Here is a 25,182-nt window from a genome sequence, read left to right on the forward strand (position 1 = left end):
TTTTCTATGCCACTGTCCTGGCACTTGGGCTCATGAACACAAGGGACACCTTCTGCTCACCCACCCGCTAACCAAGAAAGACCAAGAAACAAAGCATAAGACACATCTCGTGTTGACTGGCGCTTTTAAAGCCTTCCTCTTCAGCAGAAATGTCAGTATTTGCTAGTCCTAACGGCTTCTGAGCTGTGATATTTCTTGCCTTGTCTCTCCTTGGCAAGTGCTCATCTGCAGAAGTAACAGATGATCTAGCAATCGTCTCGCATCACAGAATGTCAGAAAGGAGGCAGCCCACTATCTGTAATCACTGCATCACCTCACAAAGAATCTCCGCTTGATCTGTGTAAATGTGGTTGTTTATTGGCTTAAAAGTCTCTTTCTAGTTACACAGGGCTTCACTCTCCCACTTGAGAGCACCTTGTTTCTTTAATTCCTCAAAGAAAGAGACCATTTTGCTCACCATTGAATCCAGCAGCCCATAAACCTGCAGCAGAAATTAACAGAAGGTTAATTGCAGCAAATACACAGGGAGAAAGCCTGGCGATGAGACTGACAGATACAGAGATGGTGTCTCACACTGGAGCACATTAACGTATGGGCACGCTCTCATAGAAGAGGCTGCCTGCTAACAGAGCTTAGCTCTAGTAATAACTTTTCTGGCGATGAAGTGTGTTTAACATTATCCGAGGTACAATTAATTCTGTTCATCCCTCAAGAGTCCACAAGCATGCTAAAGACATCCCAGATAGAAATCCCGCATGTGGCTATGGGATGGCTGGGTTTATGCTAGCAGGTTCCAGGCTGGAATAAAGGACATCTTACTTTGTGTTTCACGCCCACAATTATGGACATATGTTTGGTAGCTTTCCGAGTCAATGCTTACCCCTCCACCTAAGCTTCAGTGTAAGCTGACAAGCAGAGAACAAAACCAAGATACAAGCTTTGGGCACAGACTTACTTCAATATAAAGTTTTTCTTGGTATATCCCGAACAAAACAGGGTCCAGCTGCTCCCGAGGAGGTTCTGCTCCCCCCATGGGCTGTGCTCCCTCTTTCCTGTCCAGCAATGAAACGGAAGATTTAACCTTTTTATCATCTTTTCCTTTTAACTTTCTGCTGCTTGGAGGTTCCTATTGAGGGACAGACACAAAAAACACCCCGAGTGACACAGGTCAGAACACTTCGGCTTGTTGCACGATGCACCTCCCCAAAGCAGCAGGTTGATGACAGTCCCCAGCACTTAGGTTTCAACAGGCATCCCCACACACACACCTCTTTCCCTGTCTTTGTTCTTCTTTTGCCTTCTCGGTCCTTCCCACCAAATAACCTCTTGTCCTCTCTCCTGCTGGTTATTCTGTCTCCTTTCACAGGTACCTTTATTTCCACTATAAAAGAAAGAATTTCAGTTACTCAAAACCAACATTTGCACACCCAGAAGCCAAGCCCACAGCATCCATGCAGTGGAATTATATTACTTTTACAGTCTGCTTTCCTCTTTTTATTAATCTGACCTGTGTATACCACTGAAAAACAACACTTTGAAGATTACTTTGTTTAAATAAGACCTTGTACCAGAACAGGCCTGTAAAACAGCTTAGGGGTTTTCTGGGTTAGTCTGTGTGAAAACCACCTAAATTAACCAGCTAAATTAAAAGGCTTTATTTGTGTGGTGGGTTTTTAATGGCACAAAACCACAGATCACAACTGGCATCATACAAATGTCTTTTTTAATGATGCATTTTCTCATAGGAGCTTTGAGGGGAAACTGCTGAAATTGTCATTTCAGTTGAACTTCAGCATGTGCTGTTGATTCGCAACAGTTCACAGACACAGGGTGCTGGGCTACAACCACTTACCTGGTTCCTCTGGACCTTCTATATGGGTGTCCTTCTCAGGCAAGCCAAGCAGGGATCTCAGCTTCATAGAGGCACCCACCAGAGCATCAATTGTTTCACGCCACACCTGGAGACTGAGGGAAGTATCAGAATCAGAAAGGAGACAGCACAGCAATTGCCAGGGGTGAAGGCACCTTCCAGAGCTGCTCTGTCCAAGTAAGCCAGTAAAATAGCACCCACTGTCCAGACATCCATCCAGAGGGATGCTCAATTACCTTCTTCATGTTAGAGCCCTCTGAGGGCTTGCAAATCAATGGGCTCCCATGGACCCATACGTATTACTGTGAAACTAGACCTGTGCATTCACTAGCACATGTAAATCAGCATCAACCTGCTCTGTGTTCACCAAGACGAACCTGCATCCTTCTCATTTAGAAGGAAACAGAAGCTTGTTGATATCTTTACAGTCTGAAAGCCTGAGCAAAGAGCAGAGACTCAATACAGTTATCTGAGTAAAAGGGTAGAGAAAATTACCCATAGGTTTTATAAATACAGACTGGAACAACCTTGCCAGAAATAATCCTGTATACTCCCCAAAATTACATGAATTTCATATTCTAAACTTATCTCCAGGGAATAAAAAAAAAAACCCACTTGGGTCCTAGACAGCTGCTAAAACTCAGCTATAAAAAAACCAGAGTGTAAAGACAACTTCTAGACCTTGTATCATTATGTGCACTCTGAATCACATCGCTTGCAACACAGCTTGCTAAGGCTGTTGATCACACAGTGCATTGACAAGCTTTATCTTGCAAAGGTAACGCACCAGATTTGATGCAAAAGGTTTGACTGAGTTGGCCTCTGTTGAACGCACAGGTCCAGTGCTGCCTTATTGAGCTGGGCCAGTGCTGCTTCCCGCTGCTCTTCCATGGGGATTGACTTTATAGCCTAATGTGAAAGAAAACACAGGGTGTGTGCAATGCTTCTCCTCAGCCTTCACTCCCAGCCTGTGGACCCTGAACTCAATACCATGGCTCTCTTCTCGGACACCAGTCTGAAACCAGGCTGCACTGGGCTCTTACACACCCAGATCTGGCTTCTTCTATGGCTGCGGTTTGGCCAAGGTGCACACATGACCCTAGACCTGGGGCGCATTCCCAGACCCCCACTTAGGTTGCAATAAGCCCCTCTGCAACTTCATAGGTGTGCTGGAGAACAGGGACTGCAGGCAGCCAGAAGGCCCTCAAGTAAAGATTAGTTATGAAAGCAGCAGAGAGGTTTCCAAGAAACCACTCTACATAAAACCAGTGCTGACAGAACCCAAACCACTCTTGCTTTCATCTAGGGAGGTCTGTACTTTATCCACAGCCTGTTATGAGTGCTCCCTTAGTGCTCTGATGAATAGGAAGGACTCTCCAAGGAGATGAGCCCTTAGGGAAGCCACAGGAGGCTGTAGGATTAGCCTACCCCCCGCATTCAGTCCTGGGATGACAGAAAGCTAATGGCAGAAGAGCTTAAAATATCTATTACATTGTCTGGTTCTCTTTTCTTCTTCACACAACAGCCCTCAAAGCCTCTCTTGGGAATGTCTTTACAAGAGCATTGAGGGTGTGGGGAGCAGAGCTGAAGTGCTTTTCTGCAGAACACATCATAAATCACCCCTAACTTGGGGCACATTGGAGGCAGAGCTTTGGGTGGGCTCACACTGCAGCGTGCCTGGCTGTAGGGGAATGAAAACACCACCACTGCCCACTGCAATAGCGGGAACAGAGGCCACCACCTGCTTAAAGTCCTCTAAGGAAAGGTTCCATCCTGAAGGGGCTGGTTCTTTCTCCTCCACATTCAACGTTTGACTCGGAGCTCCCTCGAGTGAATTCCTCCAACCCAGGAGCTCTGTGATGCTGCTCTGAGCACAGGGACCCTCTGCAATATTCTCCTGGTACCGCATGTCCTCCACACTTGTCTGGCCCAAGGGCACTTTCTCCTCAGTCATGTGCTGTCTCCACAGTTCATGCAGCTGCTTTACCACTTCGTGCTGATAATGCAACTGTGATAAAGGGGGAAAAGGTAAACAGTGAAATGAGCTATGCCTTTCCTCTGCAAGCCTGACTGTTAAAGCCAACACAGCAGACTGCGCCAGCCTCCAAGGATGCAGCAGCCCCACTGGTCTTCCCTCCCTGCTATTGCAGTTGTGTATCCCAGCAAACATCACCTTGGGATTCTTCCGGTGGAACAACTCTTCCTCGGTGACATAGGCATCCACAGGAGATGGGGTGCGCTCTGGGGTCCGAATTCGGCCAAGAAGTTCCTTTATGCTCTCTTCTACTATAGCAGCACCTTCTCGAGCAGCCAGGTCACTCTGAGGCACCACAACCAGAACAACAGGTGAGAGTCCTTGATATCACAGTGTACAACACACAATCCCATCCCCACTAAGTAACTAATAAACACATTACCAACAGAGCTTTAATTCTTTAAAGGGCCAACGTGACCAGTTTGGGAGACACAATCATGTCTTTATTAACAATATCAGGCTGCAGAGTTCTTCCTTCTTTCTCTTTTCAGCAAACCTCAAGTATGTGCAGGTGCTCTGTAAATCAGCTCATTCTCAGCCCTAATTGCATAGCAATAAAAATACCATGTCATCCACTCCCACCCTTATCCTCTATTTGCATATTAAGTTCAAAGCTCACAGTCACCCAGTTACATGCTTGGTTACCTCCAGTTTCTCTCTGAGGTCAGCCAGTTTATCCTCAGACACAGCAATTCCCCAAAGGGTCACCTGCAGCACTGCTCCTGCTAATAACAGGGGATGTGTCCTGAATTCCCAGGCCTCACTGAAAATGCCTACTCTCTCTGACTTGAAAATAAAGGAGAACTTCCTCGTTTCTCCAGGCAAAATTACACCTGAAATAAGAGAAAAATGCACTGGTCTGCAAGAAGCCACCTGGTTAATTTGACCCTTTTCCAACCCCACCCTGCGTGTCCTTATCTCAGTATGAGACTCTTTCCCCATAGCTTAGCTGGTTATCACATTTCATCCAGCTATTTTTCTCCTTCCAGATTTACTTCCAGTCACCACATTACTGAACTGGAGCTATTTCCACTGCACACTGCTTCCACAGCGAGCTCAGTGCTCTCTCCAGCAGATTATGCCCAGTTTTTCATCAGAAAATGATTTGCTTCTCAGTATTCCACCCATTTACATTCAGAGCAGGGGCAACCTCCTTTCCTTTAAGGGATCCCACGAAAGGGATCTGCTCACATACCTCTTTAGGTGTGAGTCAGCTCTGACACGCAGGGTGGCTTCCTAAGGAGAATCATCCAACAAGCTTGCTCTGCCATTAGTCAGACTCCACATCTCAGATAACTCCTGCATACGTGTTCTCTGGTCTCTGTACAAAGGTCTCTGAGATCAGCAGCTCCCATACCTGGTCTGGTATCAAAGTAAAAACACTGCATCCTCTTCCCCTTGCGTTCTCTGGAGGGAATCTTGTGGGGAAGCCTCATCCAGTTATACCAGATGGCAGCTGTGCCATTATTGCTCACTGTCAGGGGGCTTTCAGCTTTCTCACCAGCCAAAGTCTCAAAGGTGAGCCGGGCAGCAATGCCAGTTAGATCCTACAACAAAGAGGAGAATGATCAGGGGACTGGAGTACCTCCCGTATGAAGATAGGCTGAGAAAGGTGGGGCTGTTCAGCCTGGAGAAGAGAAGGCTGCTGGAGACCTCACAGCAGCCTTCCAGTATCTGAACATCCCCTCTAGGGATGCTGGGGAGGGAGTCTTCATTAGGGACTGCAGTGATAGGACAAGGGGTAATGGGTTAAAACTTAAACAGGGGAAGTTTAGATTGGATATAAGGAGGAAATTCTTTCCTGTTAGGGTGGTGAGGTACTGGAATGGGTTGCCCAGGGAGGCTGTGAATGCTCCATCCCTGGCAGTGTTCAAGGCCAGGTTGGACGAGGCCTTGGGTGACATGGTTTAGTGTGAGGTGTCCCTGCCCATGGCAGGGGGGTTGGAACTTGATGATCATAAGGTCCTTTCCAACCCTAACTATTCTATGATTCTATGAAACGGCAAAGATAAATTCTCCTCTTGCCTGAAGTCACACCACAAGTAAGGGGATGAGCCTTGAACTTGTAAGGCAGGTCCAATGAAGTGGCCATTACACAGAGAGAGACTGGGAATCTGAGCTTCACACCACAGTCAGAGCAACCCCTTCTGCTTCTCCACAGCGAACACAGGGATACTCTACTCTGCTCAAAATAAATCCCCTATTCTCTGGCCTGGGGGTGACACTCATTGTACAGCTGTGAGCTGGGAACTCGAGCAGACTTAGCTTGACTAAGCAATAAGAAGTGCACAATTACCCTGCAAGTGCCGCAGTTGATCCAGCGAGCAGGCTGGCCACAGAAAACTAAAGAGGGACCCAGTATAGCTTCTGGAGATGCAAAGGGGTGGTCACTTAAGGAGTCACTGCTAAAGAAAGCAAAAGCCACTGTTTTCATGAAGTGAAATTCACTTTCAGAGAGGGGAAAACCAGGGGTGATTCACAAGACACTATAGGAGATCATTCCAACCAATGCTTTTCTACATCTCTTCAGGGACAGAGCCCTGCAGATGGGGTAAACTCTAGCTATTTGTCACCACCAAGGAGGATCAGGCAGTCAGTATATTAAAGGATGATACCTGCCGAAGGAAGGCTGAGGTTATCTGACTGAATAAGGAAAGGCCCTTGGGTTGTGGTAACAGATGGAGAGGACAGGGGAAAAAGGACAAATTAATGATGGAAGTGGAAGGCTGGAAAAGGACAAGCAGATGGAGGCAATTTAGAACAGAATCCCCACTCTGCCTGATGTAAGCTCTGGAGCCGCACAGAGGGAAGGCTGGAGAAAGGGACTAAAACCCCCTCTGATTCTTGCTCCTTAGGCCCCAGAGAAACAGCTTGATTCCTAAATCTGGTGATGTATCAGAATACATCTTTTATAGTGCCCTAGTTGAGACTCCTCTCCATTTCAGGTAAGAACAGCCAAGGCTAACCACATAGGCTGCCGCTGCCTACCTGGAATTCTTTATTTCTACCATGAAGGAAAACTTACCTTAGGCTCTCAAATGTCTCAGACTCTTCAGAAGTGACAAGGCATGGAATAGGCTCTGTTGAGACAGATGTGAAAGGCTGCCCTTTACCGATCACCTCCAGCCCATCCAGGTCCTGGACATACAGACAAATGACCAACTCCTGATTTCTCTCTTTATATAGGAAGGAAGTTAAAATACCAGACAAATGTACCATCTGAGCCAAGCAAAGTGAAGTGGAGATATCTTGCTCCTATGATGGTTTTTAGAGCTATCCAACATATATTCCAAAGACACAGGAAGGAACCATTTCTGGCTCGCCCAAGAATCCCAGATGACTGCACTGCCCACTACAAACGATGCATGGATGGGAAAAGTCTCCTTCATACACATTTCTCATCCCCAGAGCCAGGTTTCAGAAAGGAAAAGGTGAGGTTTGCCCAGCTTTTAAGAAGAGGGGCTACCTGCCTGCAGGAGATGATTTCAGATGTGCATCTTTCACATGGGTACCTTTCCACGGGTAACGGTGTCTTCCCTCTGCCCTAAGGCACGAAATGAAAGCCCTGCATCACTATTTGGCAGGTTTCTTCATTGCCCGGGTCTTGGCAGCTGCATGCTGCTGTTTCAGGGTCCTATTCTGAGGCTCCTAGACCATTCCATGCAACACTTAGGGAGGGTCAACGACCCTTTCATGGCCCTTTGGAAATGTGGGAACTTCCAAGAAAACTTCTGTGGGCATTTTGGTTTAGATCCCTGATGCTTTTTTCAGATCCAGCTCTTGGCAGTTTTATGTTACTTTATAGCATCTGAGAAGAGAGATGCAAAGAATGTGCTTGCTCCTTCAGTCTTACCGGCTTATAGAAATCTAGCTCCTTTAGGACAGATTTTAGCTCCTGCCGCCGATGCTTCAGGAAAAGACTCTTATCCCAGGTTAGATGGAAGGGGATCTTCTTTGGAGGCTTCAGGCCTGTGGAAATACCCATATAGGAGCTCACTGTCTACATACCCACACTCCTGTTCATTTCCCCCTCTGCCAAACTTTGGTCTCATGGTGTTTTAAAGAGGAGAACCAACAGATGACTGGGAAGCAGCTTGTGCTGCACCTATCAGAAGGGACAACTCTAATGTGAGCCTTGGTACTCCTGGGAGTCACTGTTTCTGCTGATCCCTCCACACTGGTATCCTATTCCTATGAAACCACCTCTCTGTGATGTTCCCTTACCCGTCTCCATCTGGACAGTGTGGGGTTTCCCCACATGAGTGACTGGCTCTGGGTACCCACGTTGGCTCTGAGTCAGGGTCATCGTCAGGCCCGTGAGTTCACTTCCAATACGCTCGGGCTGGCTCCAGAACTCGCTTCCTTTTCGGTAGCCCTAGGGAGGAAATCAACACTTTGAGCTATTCTCAGAGAGACCAGAAGTTAAGAAGAAGAAGGGGTCCAATTCTGCTTATGGGAACACTTTAAAAGCCTCTAAGTTACCACTTTCTGCAGAGCAAACCAAAATTCCTACCAGGCTGCTGTCAAAGACAAAAGCACTTTCTTCTACCCAGTGCTATACGAAGGTTGAATGATATTAAAATAAAGCCTCACACAAATGCAAATTCTTTGATAGTGCTATAAATGTATAATAAAACATTTTAACATAGGATACTCCCATAATCCTCCTGACTTGCCCATACCCCTTTCTCCATGGCAACCCTTTAAAAATCGAGCTTTCTGTCGCTGGAACAACATTTGTGGCACTTCCCCATTGCCACTCTGCATGCACAACAGCCTTTGGTGAGAATCGTGAAATGGCACCTGCCCACATACAGCAGCTCATAAACAAGGAGTCAAGCACATCACCACTTTCCTTTGACCAGTATGGAGAACAATGTTCATGGCTTCAATTTTAAAGTCACTGCTTGCACACTGGGCTAAAGGACTTGGAGTGGCTTTGATAAAGACCTAATGACAGGTCTTCAGGGTTGTGACTCATAACACCATGTCTCAGCTCTGTCACAAGAACAGAGCAGTCAGGATGCAGATGAAGCGGGGCGCTCACCTTTCCAGGAAGCAGGGCAGGGAGAGCCCTGTCAATGAGGTCACGTTCTTCCTGGATTCGCCTGTAACCCTCCGAGATGCTCATCAACAATTCATTCTCTGGCCTCTGAAGGACTTCTATAGAGAGGAAACACCAAATCACTGGTGCTGCACTTCTGGTCACACCCTTTACCACTGCTGTGATTCATGCGTAACCCCTTTACACTGTTCCCCACCAAATCCACCCCACCACCAGCTCACCTCCCCACAGCACCCATGGCCACCAGTACTAGCACTGTGGGGAGCCCTGAGAACACAGAATTAGACTGCAATGGCAATAGGATTAAACCTGGTTGGCTATGACCATTACACTTTGTTGTGGTGCCATCAAACTCCTCCATCTGCACACAGTGTCACAGAATGAGGCCTCAGCTTTTCTCACCTCCTATATATTTCTCCTGCTTCTTCCTGATTGCCATATTACGATACCAGTTTTGGAGAGCTTTGTGCTCTTCTAGTGAGGTCTGATGAACCTTTTTCTTCTTGTCTCCTCCATGTTTCTCTTTTAAAGCTGCTACGGTAACATCTGGATGAGAAGCCTCAATAAGATCTGCTAACTGAAGAGAAGGGAAACACTAAATTAACCTCTGCACGCACCCAGGGACACCACAATGAGAATGGGAGAGGCGAGAAGAAAAGAACTCTTCAGATTGACAGTACTTTTACCTTATCACCCAGAGAGAAACAAAACCAGGGCACTGGGAACACACTCAGAAACAATGGAAGGATTTATTTGAGTCATTCAACTCGAGCAATGGTATTGCTGCAACAGCAGCAGCACATACGGAAGTGGAAGCCACCGTAACTCTTCCCTCCATGACCTCCTCCTGCACACACAACACTTCTAAACCTGCTGGTGCAGTTTGTCTGAAGGTAAAGACCTCCCTGCAGAGCGTGACAAGGCTGGGAAAACCACACCTCAGGCCTGACCTGCTCCTGATAGGTGCTGGAGAGCATGAGAGGGTACAAGTGCCACAGAGCACCACTTCAGTGGCTTTATGAACTAACCCGAGGGTTTCCTTTGGCCAAGGCTTCCATCTTGAACTCCTGGAGACTCCCCAGAATGGGATGGGGGAGAATCTTTCCACAGCTGTTGGCAATTAAGGTTTGTCGGTCGGAAGATGTCGCACTGTACGGAAAGATAGGACCCCTCTCCGGAGGGCCAATAGCGTTTACCCTATGATGTAAACAGAAGCAGACGGAAGTGATGTTGTCACCCTAAGTCATATAAGGCCGTGGTGTTCACTAATAAACCCCATTTGCCATCCACCACATTGATGTGTGTTAGCTGAGGGACCCAGCGGCCTGGGATTGGTCGCTGTGCCGTTCCTGAACCAGGTCGCCACGCCTACGAAGGCAACAAGTGGTGCCGAAACCCGGGCATTTCACCTGGATTCGGGTGAACGGCGGCCGGAGCGGCTGGAGCAGCCAGGCGGGGAGGACGCTCCCGGACCTACAAGGGGGATGGAAGCCCTTGTGAAGGTCGTATCTCAGTTATATAAGCAGTGGGGTATTGATTGTAAACCCAAAGATTTTACTCTCGCAGTTGCGAGGCTTTTACAAATGGGGGTCATGGACCAGCCAGTGGGTATTTTCCACCCTGAGGTGTGGGATAAATGTACTAAAGCGTTAACCGAGGAGACGATGTCCTCGGGTCGTGGGAAAACCCCTTAAGTCGTGGGGGAAAGTGGTACATGCCTTGTAGAAGGCCATACGTGATGATTTTGTTGAGCTTAAAGATACGTGGGAAGACGATACACCCCCCCAATCCCTGAATCCCGACCTGCTTACGGAGGGACAGAAAGGAGCAAAATCCTTCTGGGGTGGGTTAGCCGAGGAAGCCAGAGGCGATGCGGGGAGATCGAAGTCCGAGGAAGTTTGGGTTAAAGCACCGCCCTACGCACCCCAAAATGGCGCCGAGCGGGGCGGGGCGAGGATGACCCCGGCGGGAGCGGAGGAAGTGCTAGAGTTAACAAGTGTGCGTAAATGAGGGGGGGGAGAACCGGAAAGGGGAGGGGAGTGAGGGGCGGAGAGCCAATCAGAGTACCCTGCCGAGCGGAAGGCGGGGCGAGTTAAGAGGGAGGGAACGCCCCGCCCGCAAGGGAGGTGGGCGGGGCAGGAGTACAACCAAAAGTTACTGGAACCCGGAAGTAGCCAGCCAGTCAACTTCCGGGTCAGATACTAGTTGGGGCGAAGGCTCGCAACTGATTCAAACTTAGAGGAAGAGGAGATGGGGGTAGGCAGAGTTAAAAGCCAAAATATCCCCATCCAAAATAAGGAGGAGCCGCGAAGGGGACAAATCCCCCTCACGGATTGGAAAAAAATAAAGATGGCGTGTGCCAATTGGGCCCCATCCACCGCTCTGGCGTTCCCTGTCCGGGTGACGAACGGGGGACTGAGTGTCCATTCACCAATAAATCCTAATGATGTACAAGCTATTGTTAAAGCAATCGCAGATAAAGGCCTTAATTCTGCTATGGTCTCCACTTTTATAGATGGTATCTTTGGGGGAGATGATATGCTCCCGTTTGATATAAAATTTGTAGACTGATTTTCGACAGGGCAGGAATGATTGTTTTTAAACAAGAATGGGAGGATAACTGCGTGAAACAGATGGCCCAGGTAACTGCGGCGGATCGCCCACTGCATGGCTCCAGCCTGCAGCGGTTAATGGGTACAGATCCCACAATGATTACCCCCCAGGCGCAAGCCCAGGGCTTGCGGGCCCATGAAGTTATGACAACTACTCGTGCGTCCAGAGAAGCTATTTGCACAGCCTCTAGAGTTATTGCTAAACCATCACCATGGTCCACAATAAAGCAAAATGAAAGCGAGAGCTTTACACAATTTGTGGATCGTCTCCAGTATCAACGGTCTTGGAAACTCTGAAAGCAAACGGATTCAAAATCGGGAGTGCGAAAATTAAAAGAGGACCATGCGTGAGTTTTTTGGGAGTGGGGATCACAAGTTCTTATGTAACTCATCCCCTAGTAAAAATCCGTCGGCACATTAAAATGCTCCATGATATGCAGCAGTTAGTAGGGTCTTTGCAATGGCTCCACAATATTGTCCTGATCCCTCCCGAAATCATGGCCCCCTGCACGACCTTTTAAAAGGGAAGAACCCATGGGAGCCAAAAACCCTGACGATGGAAGCAATGAACTCTCTTGATTTTATTGAGCAACAAATATCGTCAAGTACTCTCGCCAGGTGGAATCTGAATGTACCACTCCATCTGTATGTACATTTCACAGAAGGAGGGGGGTAGGGGCATTAGCCCAGGGCCCTTCTGAAAAAGCCCAACCAATACAATGGATAATCCTGGGAAAACCGTCACGTGCATTCTCTCCAGGAATCGAGTGCCTTAGTAATCTCATCATGAAAGGCAGAAAACTCGCCCTAAGACACCCAGGTATTGAACCCGCCAGGATATACCTACCCTTCCGCAAACAGCTTCCAACGCAGTCAGTGGCGATGTCAGAGTGTCTGGCCATAGCCCTTGTGGGATTTGGTGGAGAAGTCCGGTATGCTATGAAGCCTCTCTGGACTCAGATGCTGGCAACTGTCAACATCGACCTCCCACAGAAGATCATGGACCGGCCCCAACAGGGACCAACAGTCTTCATGGATGCATCTTCAGTGACTTCAACCGCAGCAGCGGTATGGCAGTCGGAAGGAGCATGGCACTGCATTAAAATGACCAACTGCACGCTTTCAGTCCAGCAACTAGAAGCGATGGCCGTAGTGTTAGCGTGCGGACTGTTCCCAATGGAACACCTCAACATAGTGACTGATTCGATGTTCGTGGCCAAGCTTTGCTCAGCCATGTCGGGGCCTGGTGTATCAACATCTACAATAGCTCTGATGCTAGAAGAAGCACCTTTTTCCCAAAAGGGTACCATATCAGTCATCCATGTCAACAGCCACAACCCAATCAAAGGCTTTTTTTCAAACCAGTAACGACAAAGCAGATGCCGCTGCAAAAGGATTGTGGACGCTAAGAGACGCCCGTCTTTTCCTTCTTGTCTGAAAAACAGATGAAGAAACCTCCTCTTCAGGCTCCCGAGGAAACACCAGCTTCCTCTCTCAGCCTGGCCGTTCATTGCTGAGCTCTGTTTAGTTCAGTGTATTTTGGGCTGGGGGTTTTAAGGTTGCACAATATAAATTCAGCATCAATTCTAATAGGAAAAACCGAACTCTGAGAAGCCACAAGGACCAAAGTGAGTCACCAGGATTCCACTGCCTCACACTTTATTCTACACATGACACACATACAGCCTGTGCTTCCCGCAGGGAGAACAAATTCCTGCCCCAGCCCTGGAGCACAATTCCAACAGCAAGGCACAGATTTTCACAGTGAAATAGCCCTTAAAGACCAACTCCCAGCCGACCCCAGGCACAGGGGACCACCAGGCAGACCCACCGCAGGGTTATGTGCCCCCTTATCCTGCGTCCACTCCAGCTGGGGCTGGGTTAAAACACGAGGATGATGAGGACGGGAGGGGAAGGCGCTGATTTGCAGTGGCTCTGGAGCAGCGGGGATGCTGGGCCCGGTGCTAGCCCCGGGTCATGCCCAGGGGGGTCCCGTCGAGCCGTACCCTGCGAGCTGCTGCCCTGGGTCTCCCTCCGGCTCAGCCCAGGCTGGGTCCCCCATGCCGGGCCGCACCACCCCGCCGCGCTCCGCTGCCGGACGCCATGGCAACAACGCCGCTTCCCGCGGGCACTGCGCAGGCGCCGGAGCCCCTCCCGCCCCGGCGCATGCGCACAGGCGCAGCGACGCCCGGTTACGATCCTTCCGCGGGACCGCATCCACTCACGGCACCGGGATCCTTCCGCCCGGGGCCCGGTGCAGGTCCCGGTGCGGCCGCGGCCCAGGCCCGCTGCAGCTGGCAGAGGAGGTCGGGCAGCAGCGCGTCCAGCACCGCCAGGCCCCGCGCCGTGCACCGTAGGCCGCTGCGGGGAAGCGTTGGTTGAGCCCCGGTACCGGAACTCCCCCCTCCGTCCCGGTACCCCCCCGGTGCTCACCCGTCATCCAGCACCATCCATCCCTGCTGCTGCAGCGCCTGCCCCGGTGCCCCGAACACGGCCTCCAGGCTGAGGTGTGGGGAGAAGCGGCCCCAGCGCTGCACGACCGGGGGCAGGCGTTAGCACCGGTGTTAGCGCTGTGGGGACCCCCGGCCCCGGAAGCTCCTCACTCACCTCCGGGGGGATGCCCTCGTCTGTCCGCAGACCCAGGGCGAGCACCTCCTCCAGCCTGCGGGCACATGGGGAGATGCAGAGAGTGCAGCAGAAGGGGAGTATGGAGGGGGGGGGACCATGGTCCTGTACTCACTGCTCCAGTGGGCTCAGCATCACCCGCTTCCCGGTGCCGTGGCCCCGGCTCTGCACTGCCCGCATCCAGGCGATGGGCTCCAGCACCTGGACACGAGCCTCCCGGCTGCAGCCACCCTCGCCCCGAGGTACAAACCGCCCGTGTGCCCCTGCAGCGGCAGAGAGGGGGCAGTGGAGCTTGGGGAGGCACACACAGGCATGTACGGCCCCAGTCACCCCTGCTTACCAGGCCCCACACCGATGTACTGCTCAGCCCGCCAGTAGGAGAGGTTGTGGGTGCTGAGGGCGCCCTGTGGAAGAGCGTTGTATGGGGTGATGGGGCTGAGCCTGCTGCAGGGGTGGCACAGCATGGGGGGGGGGGGTGCAGCACAGGGGGCACCCCACCTTCCTTGCGAAGTTGGAGACCTCGTAGTGCCGGAAGCCAGCAGCCACCAGCGTGGTGCGCGCTGCCTGGTACATGTCAGCCAGGAGGTCCTGGGGGGGCACAGGTAGGGCTCCCCCCAACACCTGTGCTGCCAGCGCTGTGCCCCGCTCCAGCGTCAGCTGGTACAGGGAGATGTGGTCATCGCAGAGCCCCAGCGCTGCCTCCAGCCTCTGGGTCCAAGCACCCAGGCTCTGCCGTGGCAGCCCGAAGATCAGGTCGATGGAGGTCCGGCCGGGGAAGAGGCCTCGTGCTGCCTCCACAGCCGCCTGTGCCTCCGTGGCCGTGTGCTCCCGGCCCAGCAGCCGCAGCTCAGCATCGTCCAGTGACTGCAGAGAGAGCACAGTGGCAGTGGGGAGCGCAGGGGGGCTGTGGGATGGGATGGGGAGAGCAGCTCTCACCTGTACTCCGATGGAGAGGCGGTTGATGCCGGCTGCCTTGAAGCCAGCGAGGCGCTGTGTGGTGGTGGAGCTGGGGTTGGCTTCCAGCGTGACCTCGGCACCAGCAGGGAGATGGGCAGCCCCTGCCACAGCCTCCAGCACCGCTGCGATGGTGCCAGGGCTGGCCAGGCTGGGGGTGCCACCACCAAAGAACACAGAGGTGATGCTGTAGGACAGATAATGGGGGGCTCTGGGGGGGCACTGAAGGGCTCTGTGTCCCCCCATTGTCCCCATGCACCCACCTCTTCACCTGGCTGAGCTGGAGCAGGGTGTGTGTCTCCTGCACCAGGCAGGCGCGCACAGCCGCCTCGTCCACCGCCGGCACCAGGTACGTGTTGAAGTTGCAGTAGGAGCAGCGCTTGCGGCAGTAGGGCCACTGCGGGCATGGGTGCCATGGGGTGCCATGGGGAATGGCAGCATGCTCACCCCAGGGCACCCTGCTTTGAGCACACAGCCCATGGGGGCCACCCTCCACATGCACAGCTCAGGGACCCACACAGCATCCCTACCGCTCCATGGCAAGGGAGCCCCATGTATGCACCATGACATCTACAAGGGCAGGGTGTCCTCACACGTGTGCACCCATATATACAAGCCCCAAGGTCCCACTTTCAGCCCCCCCAACATGCGCAAGCATCGGAGTCCCATGTGTACCCCCACACGTGCAAGCCCCGGGGTCCTTCCCCCCCCCACCGCCGTGTGCAACCCCGGGTTCCCCGCTCACATGCACGTAGACCGATGCTGCTGCGGGGGCAGCCGCTTCTGGGGCCGGTTCCGAGGCAGGACCCACTCCCGGTGCCCGTCCCGGGCCGGGCCGTGCCGCAGCGATCGCCGCCGCCCGCCGCCAGCCCCGCGCCGCCATGGGCCCCGCAGCCCCGCCCCGGGGCGGGCACCGCGCTCGGCCGCCCCTCGGTGGGGACGGGAAGGGAACGGGGCAGAGCCTGGAGCCGTGCCCCGGTGCGGTCCCGCACGCACGGTCCCAGCGAGGCTCTGGCACCCCCGGAGCTGCCCCCGTCCGGCGCTAGCGGAGGATGTGCCGCTTTCCTGTGCCTCCGCAAACAGCATTGACAGCCCCGGGCGTTATTAGCTCTGTTAACAGCCATGGGGGAGCGAGAGCTGCCTGCGGCACAAGTCACGGCACCAATTCCTGTTAACAGGCCACGAGTTTGGGGTATCCCACGCTTGATGTAACCCTCTCTGCCTGCCAAAGCCCCCGGCTTTCCGAGCTGGCAGCCAGAGCTATAGGAGCAGGAGCCCTGGAGCCTGCTGACAGCCACGGCGATCATCCCTTCCCCTCCTGTGCGCGTTTACAACCGGGATTGCTTTGTCCTGGTGGGCTGGGGTGGATGTGGGACTTCTCAAGAGGCGGCCTGGCTGGTGGGAGCCGAGCTCCTGCTGCTCTGCCTGCAGGAAGGGGCCTGTGCTGCCCTTCTCCCCAGGAAACCTCTGTCTTTTCTTGCTCTGCTTTCCCCTCGGTTGGCACCGCTTACCTGGGCTTTACTCGGCCTCCAAAATGCATTGCTTAAGTTCTCATCTGTTCCATTTTCCCTTGATTATCTCAATAAGGACATCAGGCATCAGCTCTGCAAGAGAGTCATCTTTCTTTGCTCCTTGCCTCTTCTCCAATCCCAGCCAGCAGAGTATCCAGAAGCATTCCTCCCTTGGTAAAACTATGGCTTTCTCCATAGTTTCTGGGCTTGAGAGAGCCTCCTCTTTTGCCCTTGACATCCCATGCCAATGGAGATTGCCGTTCCACAAGTGCAACGAGCTGGATGGCTGGGCCCTCCGTGGCTGTAGCAAGAACTGTTGTTGCCTGGCAGAGTGCAGCACTCAGAGGTCTGGATGCTTGTGGTCCCCCCAGCTGTACCCGGAGCACTCCTGGGCTGAGCAGGCATTTCCTGACAGCTGGAATAGAACTGTTGTGGAACACACACAGAGCTGAGGTCAGGATGGAACTGATGGCTAAAGCCAATCATCTTATGACCCTATAATTGTCCCAGGAGAGAGACACTTTGGGCTCTCCTGGACTGCAGTGAGCTGCAACCAGGTCGCTCCCTCTGAGTGGGGCACCCCTCAGAGTTCATATACTCTCAAGGTTACATTCCACTGCATGCACCGCTGGCCAGGTCTGAGACTAAGATAGGAGCCAGGAACACCCAGGCTCTGTCGGGAGTTTAGAGAGCAGTAGGGGTCTGTTCTGAATGTTGTCACTTAAGGGAAGGGTCCCCCTTACCCTTGTCACCTTCAGTCTCAATACAAATCATTTTAGCTTGGTTCTACCTTGATTTTCCTTTATGCATTCCATTAGACACAAACTGTTGACCAAGTCTAAGACTAAGACAAGATCCAGCCACATCCAGGCTCTGTCAGGAGTTTAGAAAGCAGGGGGGATCTGTTCTGAACCTCACGACTCAGCAGCAGGGTCTCCCTTGTATCTTTATGCCTTCAGGCCCTATATCCCCTATAGCCCCTTTAGCTCAGTTTCACCTCGATTTTGGCAAATTCTGTTCTATCATGCCTTATTTACAAACTGCTCTTGCTAATACCTTTGGTGGTCATTCTTTGAAGCATCATCAGCATCATCAGGAGCAGCAGCATTAGGATAAGGAGCAGCAGCAGCAGCAGCAGCAGGACTGACACTGACGAGGTGGCCGAGTGGTGAAGGCGATGGACTGCTAATCCATTGTGCTCTGCACACGTGGGTTCGAATCCCATCCTCGTCGATGAGCTCAGTGTTGCCCCAGATCAGACTTTGTTTTGAGGTGACAATGGCCTGAAGAGACTGGGCAAGGTTTTCACGTGGCTCAGCACACACCTCAACCTCTTCTGCCTGCACCTACCAAGAGGAACAAGAAGGGAAACAAGGGAGATCCATAAACTCACAGATCCCTGTTTCCTTGATCCCTGCAATGATGAGAGAGCAAAACACCTGGAAGTGTTTTACAAGAACAGGTAGCACAGGAAGGTGCTTGGGAGTTGGAAGCATGGATTTATGATGGAGAGAAGTCTTCCTTACCAAGCTGGTAGCCTTCTACAGGGAAGCAACTAACCTGGTGGAGAAGGCAAGAGCAGTGGATGTTGTTCACCTTGCCTTCAGAAAAGCTCAACAGGCAGTAAGATTGAAGAAGACAATATAAGTAAAGCAGTTTCTGTCACACAACATTTGAAGTAAGATTTTGATGGGAGACATTACTCTTACCTGTTTACAGAGTCTCAGAATCGCTGGGGGTGGAAGGGACCTCCGGAGATCCTTTAGTGCCAGCCAACTGCTCCAGCAGGGTCCCCTTGAGCTGCTTGTCTAGCACATAATCCAGTTGGGTTTTCAGCATCTCTAAGGACGGATGCTCCACAGCCTCTCAGGGCAACCTGGTCCACTCTTTGACCAGCCTCACGCTAAGACAGTGGTTTCCTGCCTTGAATTTCACATGTTTAATTTGTGCCCTTTACCCCTTGCCCTGCCGGTTGGTACTGCTGGGAAGAGTGGCTCCCTCTTCATCCTCTCCCATCAGGTGTGAGAAGAATCCCTGCTCCCACAGCACTCACAGCCTCCCCTCATACTTGAGACATGCACAGCCCTTAACCAGTTGTGTGACAAAGCAGGGATCTGCAGAGGAGACCCATGTGGAGGCAGGAGGAGGCAGCAGCCATCCATGCTACCGAGGGCTCTGCTGTCCCGGGTGGTCAGGAGCGACTTGGCAGAGGTCTGAGGGCCAGGGATGGTCCAGGGTGGGTCTGAAAGGCTCAGAGGCAGCTGGAGCATCTTTCTGCCAGCACCACCTCCCCTCTCTTACAACACATTCGTGCTCCTGCCCCTCTGAGCACCTGCCTCCCTCTCCTAATCCCTGCACATTCCCTGGGGATAGCTCTTGCCACAGCCTTTTGCTCTGCCCACCCTGCCCCACTTCCCAAGAGCTGGCACTGCCAGGGATGCCTCGTGGTGATCGGTACCTGTGACCAGCACGCAAAGAAGATGCATGGGAGAGAGGGGACTGGGGTTTGGCCAAAGGGCTCAGAGTGCTGCTGATCCCACCCCACACCGCTTCCCCCTGCAGCCTCCCCCAGCTAAATGGGACCACTGCCCCCAGTGCCCTGGCTCTGAGGGACAGTGCGTGGGAGATGAGATGCTTCATCAGCACCTTCATCTCAGTGGCCAGGCGCAGGGAGGAGCAGGAGAGCAGAACTCTCTCTCAGAGACGAGCTGGTTGGGCAGCCCTGGAAGATCCCTCTCTGCTGGGTGCTCCTGCACCCAGAGCCCAGCAGAGCTCCAGCTGCCCCAGCTCCAGCCTGCCGTGGTTCAAACCCAGCCAGTACCTCAGCACCACGCACCCTGCTCCCAGCCCAGGCTGGATGGAAGGGATGGAAAAGCCACTGGGTGTGAGAACAGCAGTTTAGTAACTAAAATAAAGTACGATATTATAATAACAATATTATACTACTAATAAATAACAACAATAACTACTAAAGCACAATTAATTATAACAACAATAAAGTATGATATAAATATGACGATAATAAAATACAATTATGATAACAAATACAATAATGATGATAATAATTGTAATAATGGTGATGATGATGATGATAGTAATGAGAATAATAATGATAATAAAAGCAATAATAAATATGAGGATAATGATGATAATGAGGATTGTCGTGGTTTAAGCCCAGCCACAAACCAAGAACCACGCAGCCACTCGCTCACTCCCCCCTCTTCCTCCCCCAGCTCCTGGAGGGATGGGGAGGAGAACGGAAAGACTAACTCCCATGGGCTGAGATAAGAACAGTCCAGTAACTACGGGATAACACAAACCACTGCTGCTACCAAGGAACCAAGGACCTTGGTCAGCTGAGTTCTACTCTCAGGTACTGGCTTCACCATTCCAGGTCAAACGTGCAGTTTCTGTAGTTTTTCACATCAAATCTCCATTGAGTAGCATTTGTAAAGTGCTTTGAGATAGCGCCATGAAAACACTAAGTTAGAGGAAGGGCAAAATATCTCTTAGCAGCACCTATCTGCTTACTATTACTACATGTTTCTCTTTTTTTCCCTCAGAGCAGCATCACTGTATTCTGCTTTGCCCTCACACTAAGAGTCTGGTGCCAGCGATGGAGAAGGCACACAGCAAAAGCTGTTGCTGCAGGGCAATGAAAGGATGCACTGGAAAACATGAGGATGTTTTCTGGAAGGATGAAGGAAGCAGAGCTCCAGAGGAGGATGGGTGTTTCCTTCCCAGATGGATATTTCCTTCCCAGCTACATTAGGAAAGGAGTGCCCCATACAGATTGATGTGCACAAAGCTATGCAGGAGGCTTTAGGGAGTATAAATATTTGCAAACAAGGAGAGGTAGTGCTAATCCTACAAATAAAATCAAAACCAAGACATTGATGCTTTTTTGGGGGAGGACATAACTGCTCTTTAGAAGCCATGGTCTGAGGACTGTTAAATACCTAGTAGTAAAATCTTGCTGCCTTTCCAGTTGACAGCAACTGGTCTCCAGTTAGCAGCTTCACAAAAGCAATCCTTGTGTGAATAGATAAAGCTTCCCCAGGTTTCTATAAGGTTAATCTTACCATTAGAATTGCGCTTTAAAAACAGGCATCGATCCCCACGCACTCTCCCCAAACACCTCCTCGACTTAGGAAAGTGGAAAGAAAGGCTACAGTTATTCACTGTCCTACAGGTACCGGGGTTTGAGAGCTTTGATTGAGGTGTCTGAAGGAAAGGGACAGTTTTGAGCTCAGGGAAAAACCCAGCAGGTTTCACAGCTTGGCTTGCATTGGCTTCAGGTGTTTGTGGAAAGGGTCATGAGCCTGTAAGAGACAGTGGTTACAAGCAGATCAGGCCTCATCTTTAAACCGTTCCAGCTCGTCTCATCTTGCAGTGGGGTTTTATACCAAGGAGATCTGAATCAGAGGCGCTCTGGAGGTGTAGGATCAGCCAGCTAACTCCTCTATCTGAGTGTCTGTGTGACACAAAGCACAAGAATATAAAGACCCTCCCCAAAAACAGCCTCCCCGCTGCCTTTCTTGTAAGAAAAGAATGCAAGGTATCTCACATCCATACAGACCATGGGGCATTTGAATTAAAACCCAAATAGGAGAGGTCTCCTAGGGGAATAATGAAGCTCCTAAGCCCCACTGGCATCAGGAACTCAATAAAACAGAGCGAGTTCTGCTGGGATTCAACTACAGCTGCATCCCTGGCAGCCCACCCTAGGCTGGCTCAGCACTCTTCTCATGCTGAAGATAAGCTCACAGGAGGGGATTTCCACTGAATGCGATCAATCAGCCTGATACCAAGGCAAAGAAACCAACACAAGCTGGGAAACAAAACTCAACAAAGCAAGAACAATTGAAAGCAAGTGGAAAAACAGAAGGAAGAGCTTGGCCATTGAGAAACAAGGTTTAAATCACCATCCCCTTTGGAGAGTAAGCTGCCCAATACTAAAGCATCCTGGTTTCATCTGAGATAGAGTTCTTGTGCTTCCTGATAGCTGAGAGGAAGCAGAGACAGGACACCTGACCCCAACGAGCCAAAGGACTATTCCATACCACAGCACATCATGTGCAGTATGGAAACTGGGGGGAGTCACCCAGAAGGGACCAGTCACTGCTCGGTTCGGGCTGGGTACCTGTCGGTGGGTTCTGAGCAGTTGTGCTGTGCAGCACTGATGGGTTTTGTCTGCTCCCTTTTTAATTTCAGATTCTCTCCCCTTGTTATATCCATTATTATTATTATTATTATTAATTATCATTGCCATCATTATTGCCACTTGCCTGGGTCATCTGTGGAAGGGCTGAGGCTGAGAAACACAGGTCCCGCAGGGCCACGGAAGGGCTCAGTAACCAGCCAAGCCCTGGCTGGATGCCTTTCTGGATGAGGGACACAGAAGGAAGGGAACTCAGATCCCCAGGGGTGGTCGGAAGTTGAAGGCCAAAGAAGGACCCTTTGTGGGATGGAGAGAAGCACCATTGTGCGAAGGATGCCCTAGAGGTGGCGTCAATACCAGGACAGAAAGGTTGAAGGGGGGAAAGGCCTTGCTGCAGGGCACTGTGTCATTTCTCAATCCCAAAATTCTCATTCCCAAAGTGAGTCATCAGCCCCAAGGGTGCCAACTCAAAGGGGCAGAGGAGCAAACCCATGGGCATTAGGCTGAGGGTGCTTTTCACTTCGGGTGTCATGCCCGGCCGGGGAAGGACGTGTCCTCTGGTGCCTGCAGTTCAAAGCAGAAGGCTTCCCGAGGAGCAAGTGTGAGCCTGTGGTGTCTGCTTCCTGCCCCTGGGTGTTCCCACATGGATGCTGAGGCAGTGGATGCGTATGCTCTGGAAACATCGCTGAGTGGGAGCATCAGGGCGCATCGGTGCTGTCCTCCTTTGGCTGCTGTTTCACCCAGGAGCACAACAGGGTTGCAAGGAGTCCCCAGGTGTTTAGGCAAGATGCTGACAGTCATAGAATCATAGAATAGTTAGGGTTGGAAAGGACCTTAAGATCATCCAGTTCCAACCCCTGCCATGGGCAGGGATACCTCACACTAAACCATGCCACCTAAGGCTCTGTCCAACCTGGCCTTGAACACTGCCAGGGATGGAGCATTCACAACCTCCCTGGGCAACCCATTCCAGTGCCTCAGCACCCTCACAGGAAAGAATTTCCTCCTTATCTCCAATCTAAACTTCCCTTGTTTAAGTTTGAACCCGTTACCCCTTGTCCTATCACTACAGTTCCTAGCAAAGTGTCCCTCCCCAGCATCCCTATAGCCCCCCTTCAAATACGGGCACACTGTACTAAAAGCTGCATGTCTGCAAGGATGCGGATGTGAAGCTGCACCTCTGCACATCTGAAGCCGTTTCCCCCAGAGCCCCTGGTGCCAGGGCATGGGTGATTCACCCCGACGTGGAGCCAAGGTCTCTCATAGTGGGTCAGCACTTTCTGGTGGCTGCTGCTGCCCCCTTGCAATTAAAGGGCCCTGAAGGTGCCCATCCGTCCCTGAGCTGGGCAGAACAAGCTGGACCCTCTGGGTCAAGGGACCTGAACAAGCCACCCTCCAACGATGCAAAGAGGAACGATGTTGCCGAAGCCAACAGGTCCACTCGGTGATGGCTCACATGCAGGCATGAGCCAACAGCTCCTTCATCGCTCTCCAGGCCATGTTGAGCCACTGCTTTCACTCCGGAGAGGGGATGAAAGGGAAGGGGAAGCTTTCCAAGCTCTGCTGAGACTTAGACCCATGGACCTATGATGCGAGTAAGGGGATGGAGGGAAGCAGGGATGGAGTGAGAGGGGTCTGTAGCCATGTGCTGGCTGTGACCAGGGCTTGCTGTGTTTCTCAGCAGTGTGTCTGCCCCCCCATGCCAGAGCCGACTTCACTTCTTGCCAGTAACTCCCCAGCTATGGTGAGTACATGGGGCAGCACTGGGGTTGGGTAAAGGGTGGTGTTATCAGACAGGAACCAGAGAAGAAGCTCCTCTCACTGCAGGCCTGGCAGGGGGAAAGCAAAGGAAGGTAAAAATTCCTTCCCTAAACACCAGACCTAGAGGTCCACTGCAAGCCCAAGGTCCCTGGCTGCAGGAACAGCTCCTCTTTGGGGAAGGATGGTTTACAAGGGTCCAAAAACCAGGGCAGGGAGGAGGCCTGGGTTTTGCTTGTGCACATCCCACTTCCTGCAGGGTGAGGAAACACCAACACCAGCCCCACAAGCAGTTTGGGAATGGTGGAAGAGCTTGGTGCAGACAGACAGCATACAGGAAGGATGCAACACAAAGCACCCCATCCCATTTGTTTCCTCTTTCAGAAAGCAGATAGGAACAGCACACATGTGTGCCACTGGCTCTGCTTCCATGGGTACAGCCCCCAGTCCAGCTGGATCTGAGCCCTCACTGCCTCTCCCTGTAGCATCATTTCCCCTGGAGGAAGCTCCAGTGTGGAAGTGGAGGCCCAGCTGCCAGCCCTGCTTGGGAAGGAAGCAGGAGGGAGATGGCATGGATGTTGGTACCAGTGTTATCTGGTTCCCAGCTAGGGTGGGACACTGATGCAGGCAAGGAGGAGGAGCTCGGCTCTTCCCCTTCTCCAGCAGTGTTTCATGGATGGGAGGTACCAAATAACTCCCATACAATGCTGCCCCGGGCGTGCTCCACTTCCCAGTGCCGCTGGGACAGGAGCTTTGGTATTCCTGCAACCTCCTCGCTGCCTGCCTTGTCCAAAACACCAAATGAACCATGCCAAGTGTGCCTCGGAGATGTTTCTTTGGGGGGCAGAAGGCGTGGGGACAGGGTGAGCATCTCCAGGCAGCTTTAGGGAGCCCCTTCCCATCCAAAGTCTCACTTCTAAAGCCCCTGTCCCTCATTTCAAGCACATCCGCTGTGTTACATGACCCGGGAGACTCAGCAGACAGGGCATCCCCCTCCCTTGGGAAGCCAGGCTTTAAACATCAGTCAAATACCTCCCAGCATCCATCCAAGTCCTCTGCAACGGCTGCAGCCAAATGTCTCAGAGCGACACAAAGCTTCAAAACCCTCATAAGGTCTTCCAGTAACCCCAGAAATAAGCATCCTTCCTCACACCACAGTGCCTGATGGCAGAGAAACAAACCCAAGTAGGGGACAAAGGCACTCTGTTTTATTAACTAACCCTGCCACCAGCCTGATGGCAGCAGAGAAGGTCCCCATTGCACAGCACGAGGCACAGGGGAAACAGACCCAAAGCTGGTTGAAGTGGGGCTGGTTTGTGCCGTGCTTTGCTCTGCCTTCCCCGGCTCAGAGCTGAAGGTGCTTCTCCATCTGCTCCCTCAGCTTGTACTTCTGAATCTAGAATGAAGTGCGGAGAGGAGGAGGAAGAGAGGCTCAGGAGATGGAAGAGGAGGCCCGGGTACCCACCTGGCCCCAACCCATCCCTTACCTTGCCCGAGACGGTGAGCGGGTACTGATCCACAAACACGATGTACTGCGGGATCTTGAAATGGGAGATCTGGGAAGAGAAAACAGCTCCGAAGGAACCTGCTG

General features: G+C 51.8%; 3 protein-coding genes and 1 non-coding gene across 4 annotated transcripts in view; 1 reads left to right on the plus strand and 3 right to left on the minus strand.

Annotated features, from left to right (window-relative positions):
- Nucleotides 1–335: 335 nt before the first annotated feature.
- Nucleotides 336–10,075, minus strand: MYCBPAP (MYCBP associated protein). The gene is made up of 16 exons (XM_061377168.1): nucleotides 9,999–10,075; nucleotides 9,373–9,547; nucleotides 8,953–9,068; nucleotides 8,130–8,280; nucleotides 7,759–7,874; nucleotides 6,931–7,043; nucleotides 6,202–6,307; nucleotides 5,263–5,452; nucleotides 4,551–4,738; nucleotides 4,044–4,190; nucleotides 3,612–3,878; nucleotides 2,658–2,779; nucleotides 1,853–1,965; nucleotides 1,269–1,381; nucleotides 956–1,126; nucleotides 336–481 (listed from the first exon to the last, which is right to left on the minus strand). The coding sequence occupies exons 1-16, from the start codon at nucleotides 10,026–10,028 to the stop codon at nucleotides 377–379; spliced, it is 2,223 nt and encodes a 740-aa protein (XP_061233152.1). The 5' UTR covers nucleotides 10,029–10,075; the 3' UTR covers nucleotides 336–376.
- Nucleotides 10,076–13,774: 3,699 nt separating this feature from the next.
- Nucleotides 13,775–16,058, minus strand: RSAD1 (radical S-adenosyl methionine domain containing 1). The gene is made up of 9 exons (XM_061377266.1): nucleotides 15,907–16,058; nucleotides 15,425–15,558; nucleotides 15,144–15,348; nucleotides 14,706–15,071; nucleotides 14,548–14,611; nucleotides 14,323–14,470; nucleotides 14,190–14,244; nucleotides 14,016–14,113; nucleotides 13,775–13,943 (listed from the first exon to the last, which is right to left on the minus strand). Exons 1-9 carry the CDS (start codon nucleotides 16,042–16,044, stop codon nucleotides 13,775–13,777), a joined length of 1,377 nt encoding a protein of 458 aa, XP_061233250.1. The 5' UTR covers nucleotides 16,045–16,058.
- A 1,765-nt stretch (nucleotides 16,059–17,823) lies between these two features.
- On the plus strand, nucleotides 17,824–17,905 carry TRNAS-GCU (transfer RNA serine (anticodon GCU)). The gene has a single exon. It is a non-coding gene; the product is annotated as a tRNA-Ser (tRNA).
- A 6,880-nt stretch (nucleotides 17,906–24,785) lies between these two features.
- ACSF2 (acyl-CoA synthetase family member 2) overlaps nucleotides 24,786–25,182 on the minus strand; it is a 35,454-nt gene continuing 35,057 nt past the window's right edge. Inside the window, exons 15-16 of the mRNA XM_061376934.1 lie at nucleotides 25,079–25,147; nucleotides 24,786–24,987 (exon numbers count right to left, since the gene is read on the minus strand). Of these exons, the coding sequence (XP_061232918.1) occupies nucleotides 24,937–24,987; nucleotides 25,079–25,147 (120 nt within the window). The 3' untranslated portion in view covers nucleotides 24,786–24,936. The remainder of the gene's footprint in view (nucleotides 24,988–25,078; nucleotides 25,148–25,182) is intronic.

The sequence above is a fragment of the Neopsephotus bourkii genome, unplaced genomic scaffold, assembly GCF_033783945.1.
Source record: "Neopsephotus bourkii isolate Nb327-2 ecotype Australia unplaced genomic scaffold, CSIRO-AGI_Nbou_v1 NB_1749, whole genome shotgun sequence".
Taxonomy (NCBI): Eukaryota; Metazoa; Chordata; class Aves; order Psittaciformes; family Psittacidae; genus Neopsephotus; species Neopsephotus bourkii.

What these genes read in the sequence shown, in the direction of transcription:
- RSAD1 (XM_061377266.1), bottom strand. Translation starts at nt 16,044, where the DNA reads ATGGCGGCGCGGGGCTGGCGGCGGGCGGCGGCGATCGCTGCGGCACGG. An exon ending in GCCTCTCCATCGGAGTACAG is followed by an intron (nt 15,072 to 15,143) that starts GTGAGAGCTGCT and finishes CTCTCTCTGCAG; the next exon opens with TCACTGGACGATGCTGAGCT. An exon ending in ATGCTGAGCCCACTGGAGCA is followed by an intron (nt 14,245 to 14,322) that starts GTGAGTACAGGA and finishes ATGTGCCCGCAG; the next exon opens with GCTGGAGGAGGTGCTCGCCC.
- MYCBPAP (XM_061377168.1), bottom strand. Translation starts at nt 10,028, where the DNA reads ATGGAAGCCTTGGCCAAAGGAAACCCTCGG. An exon ending in TGGCCAAAGGAAACCCTCGG is followed by an intron (nt 9,548 to 9,998) that starts GTTAGTTCATAA and finishes CCTTCTCTTCAG; the next exon opens with TTAGCAGATCTTATTGAGGC. An exon ending in AACCTTTTGCATCAAATCTG is followed by an intron (nt 1,966 to 2,657) that starts GTGCGTTACCTT and finishes TACTTCCCTCAG; the next exon opens with TCTCCAGGTGTGGCGTGAAA.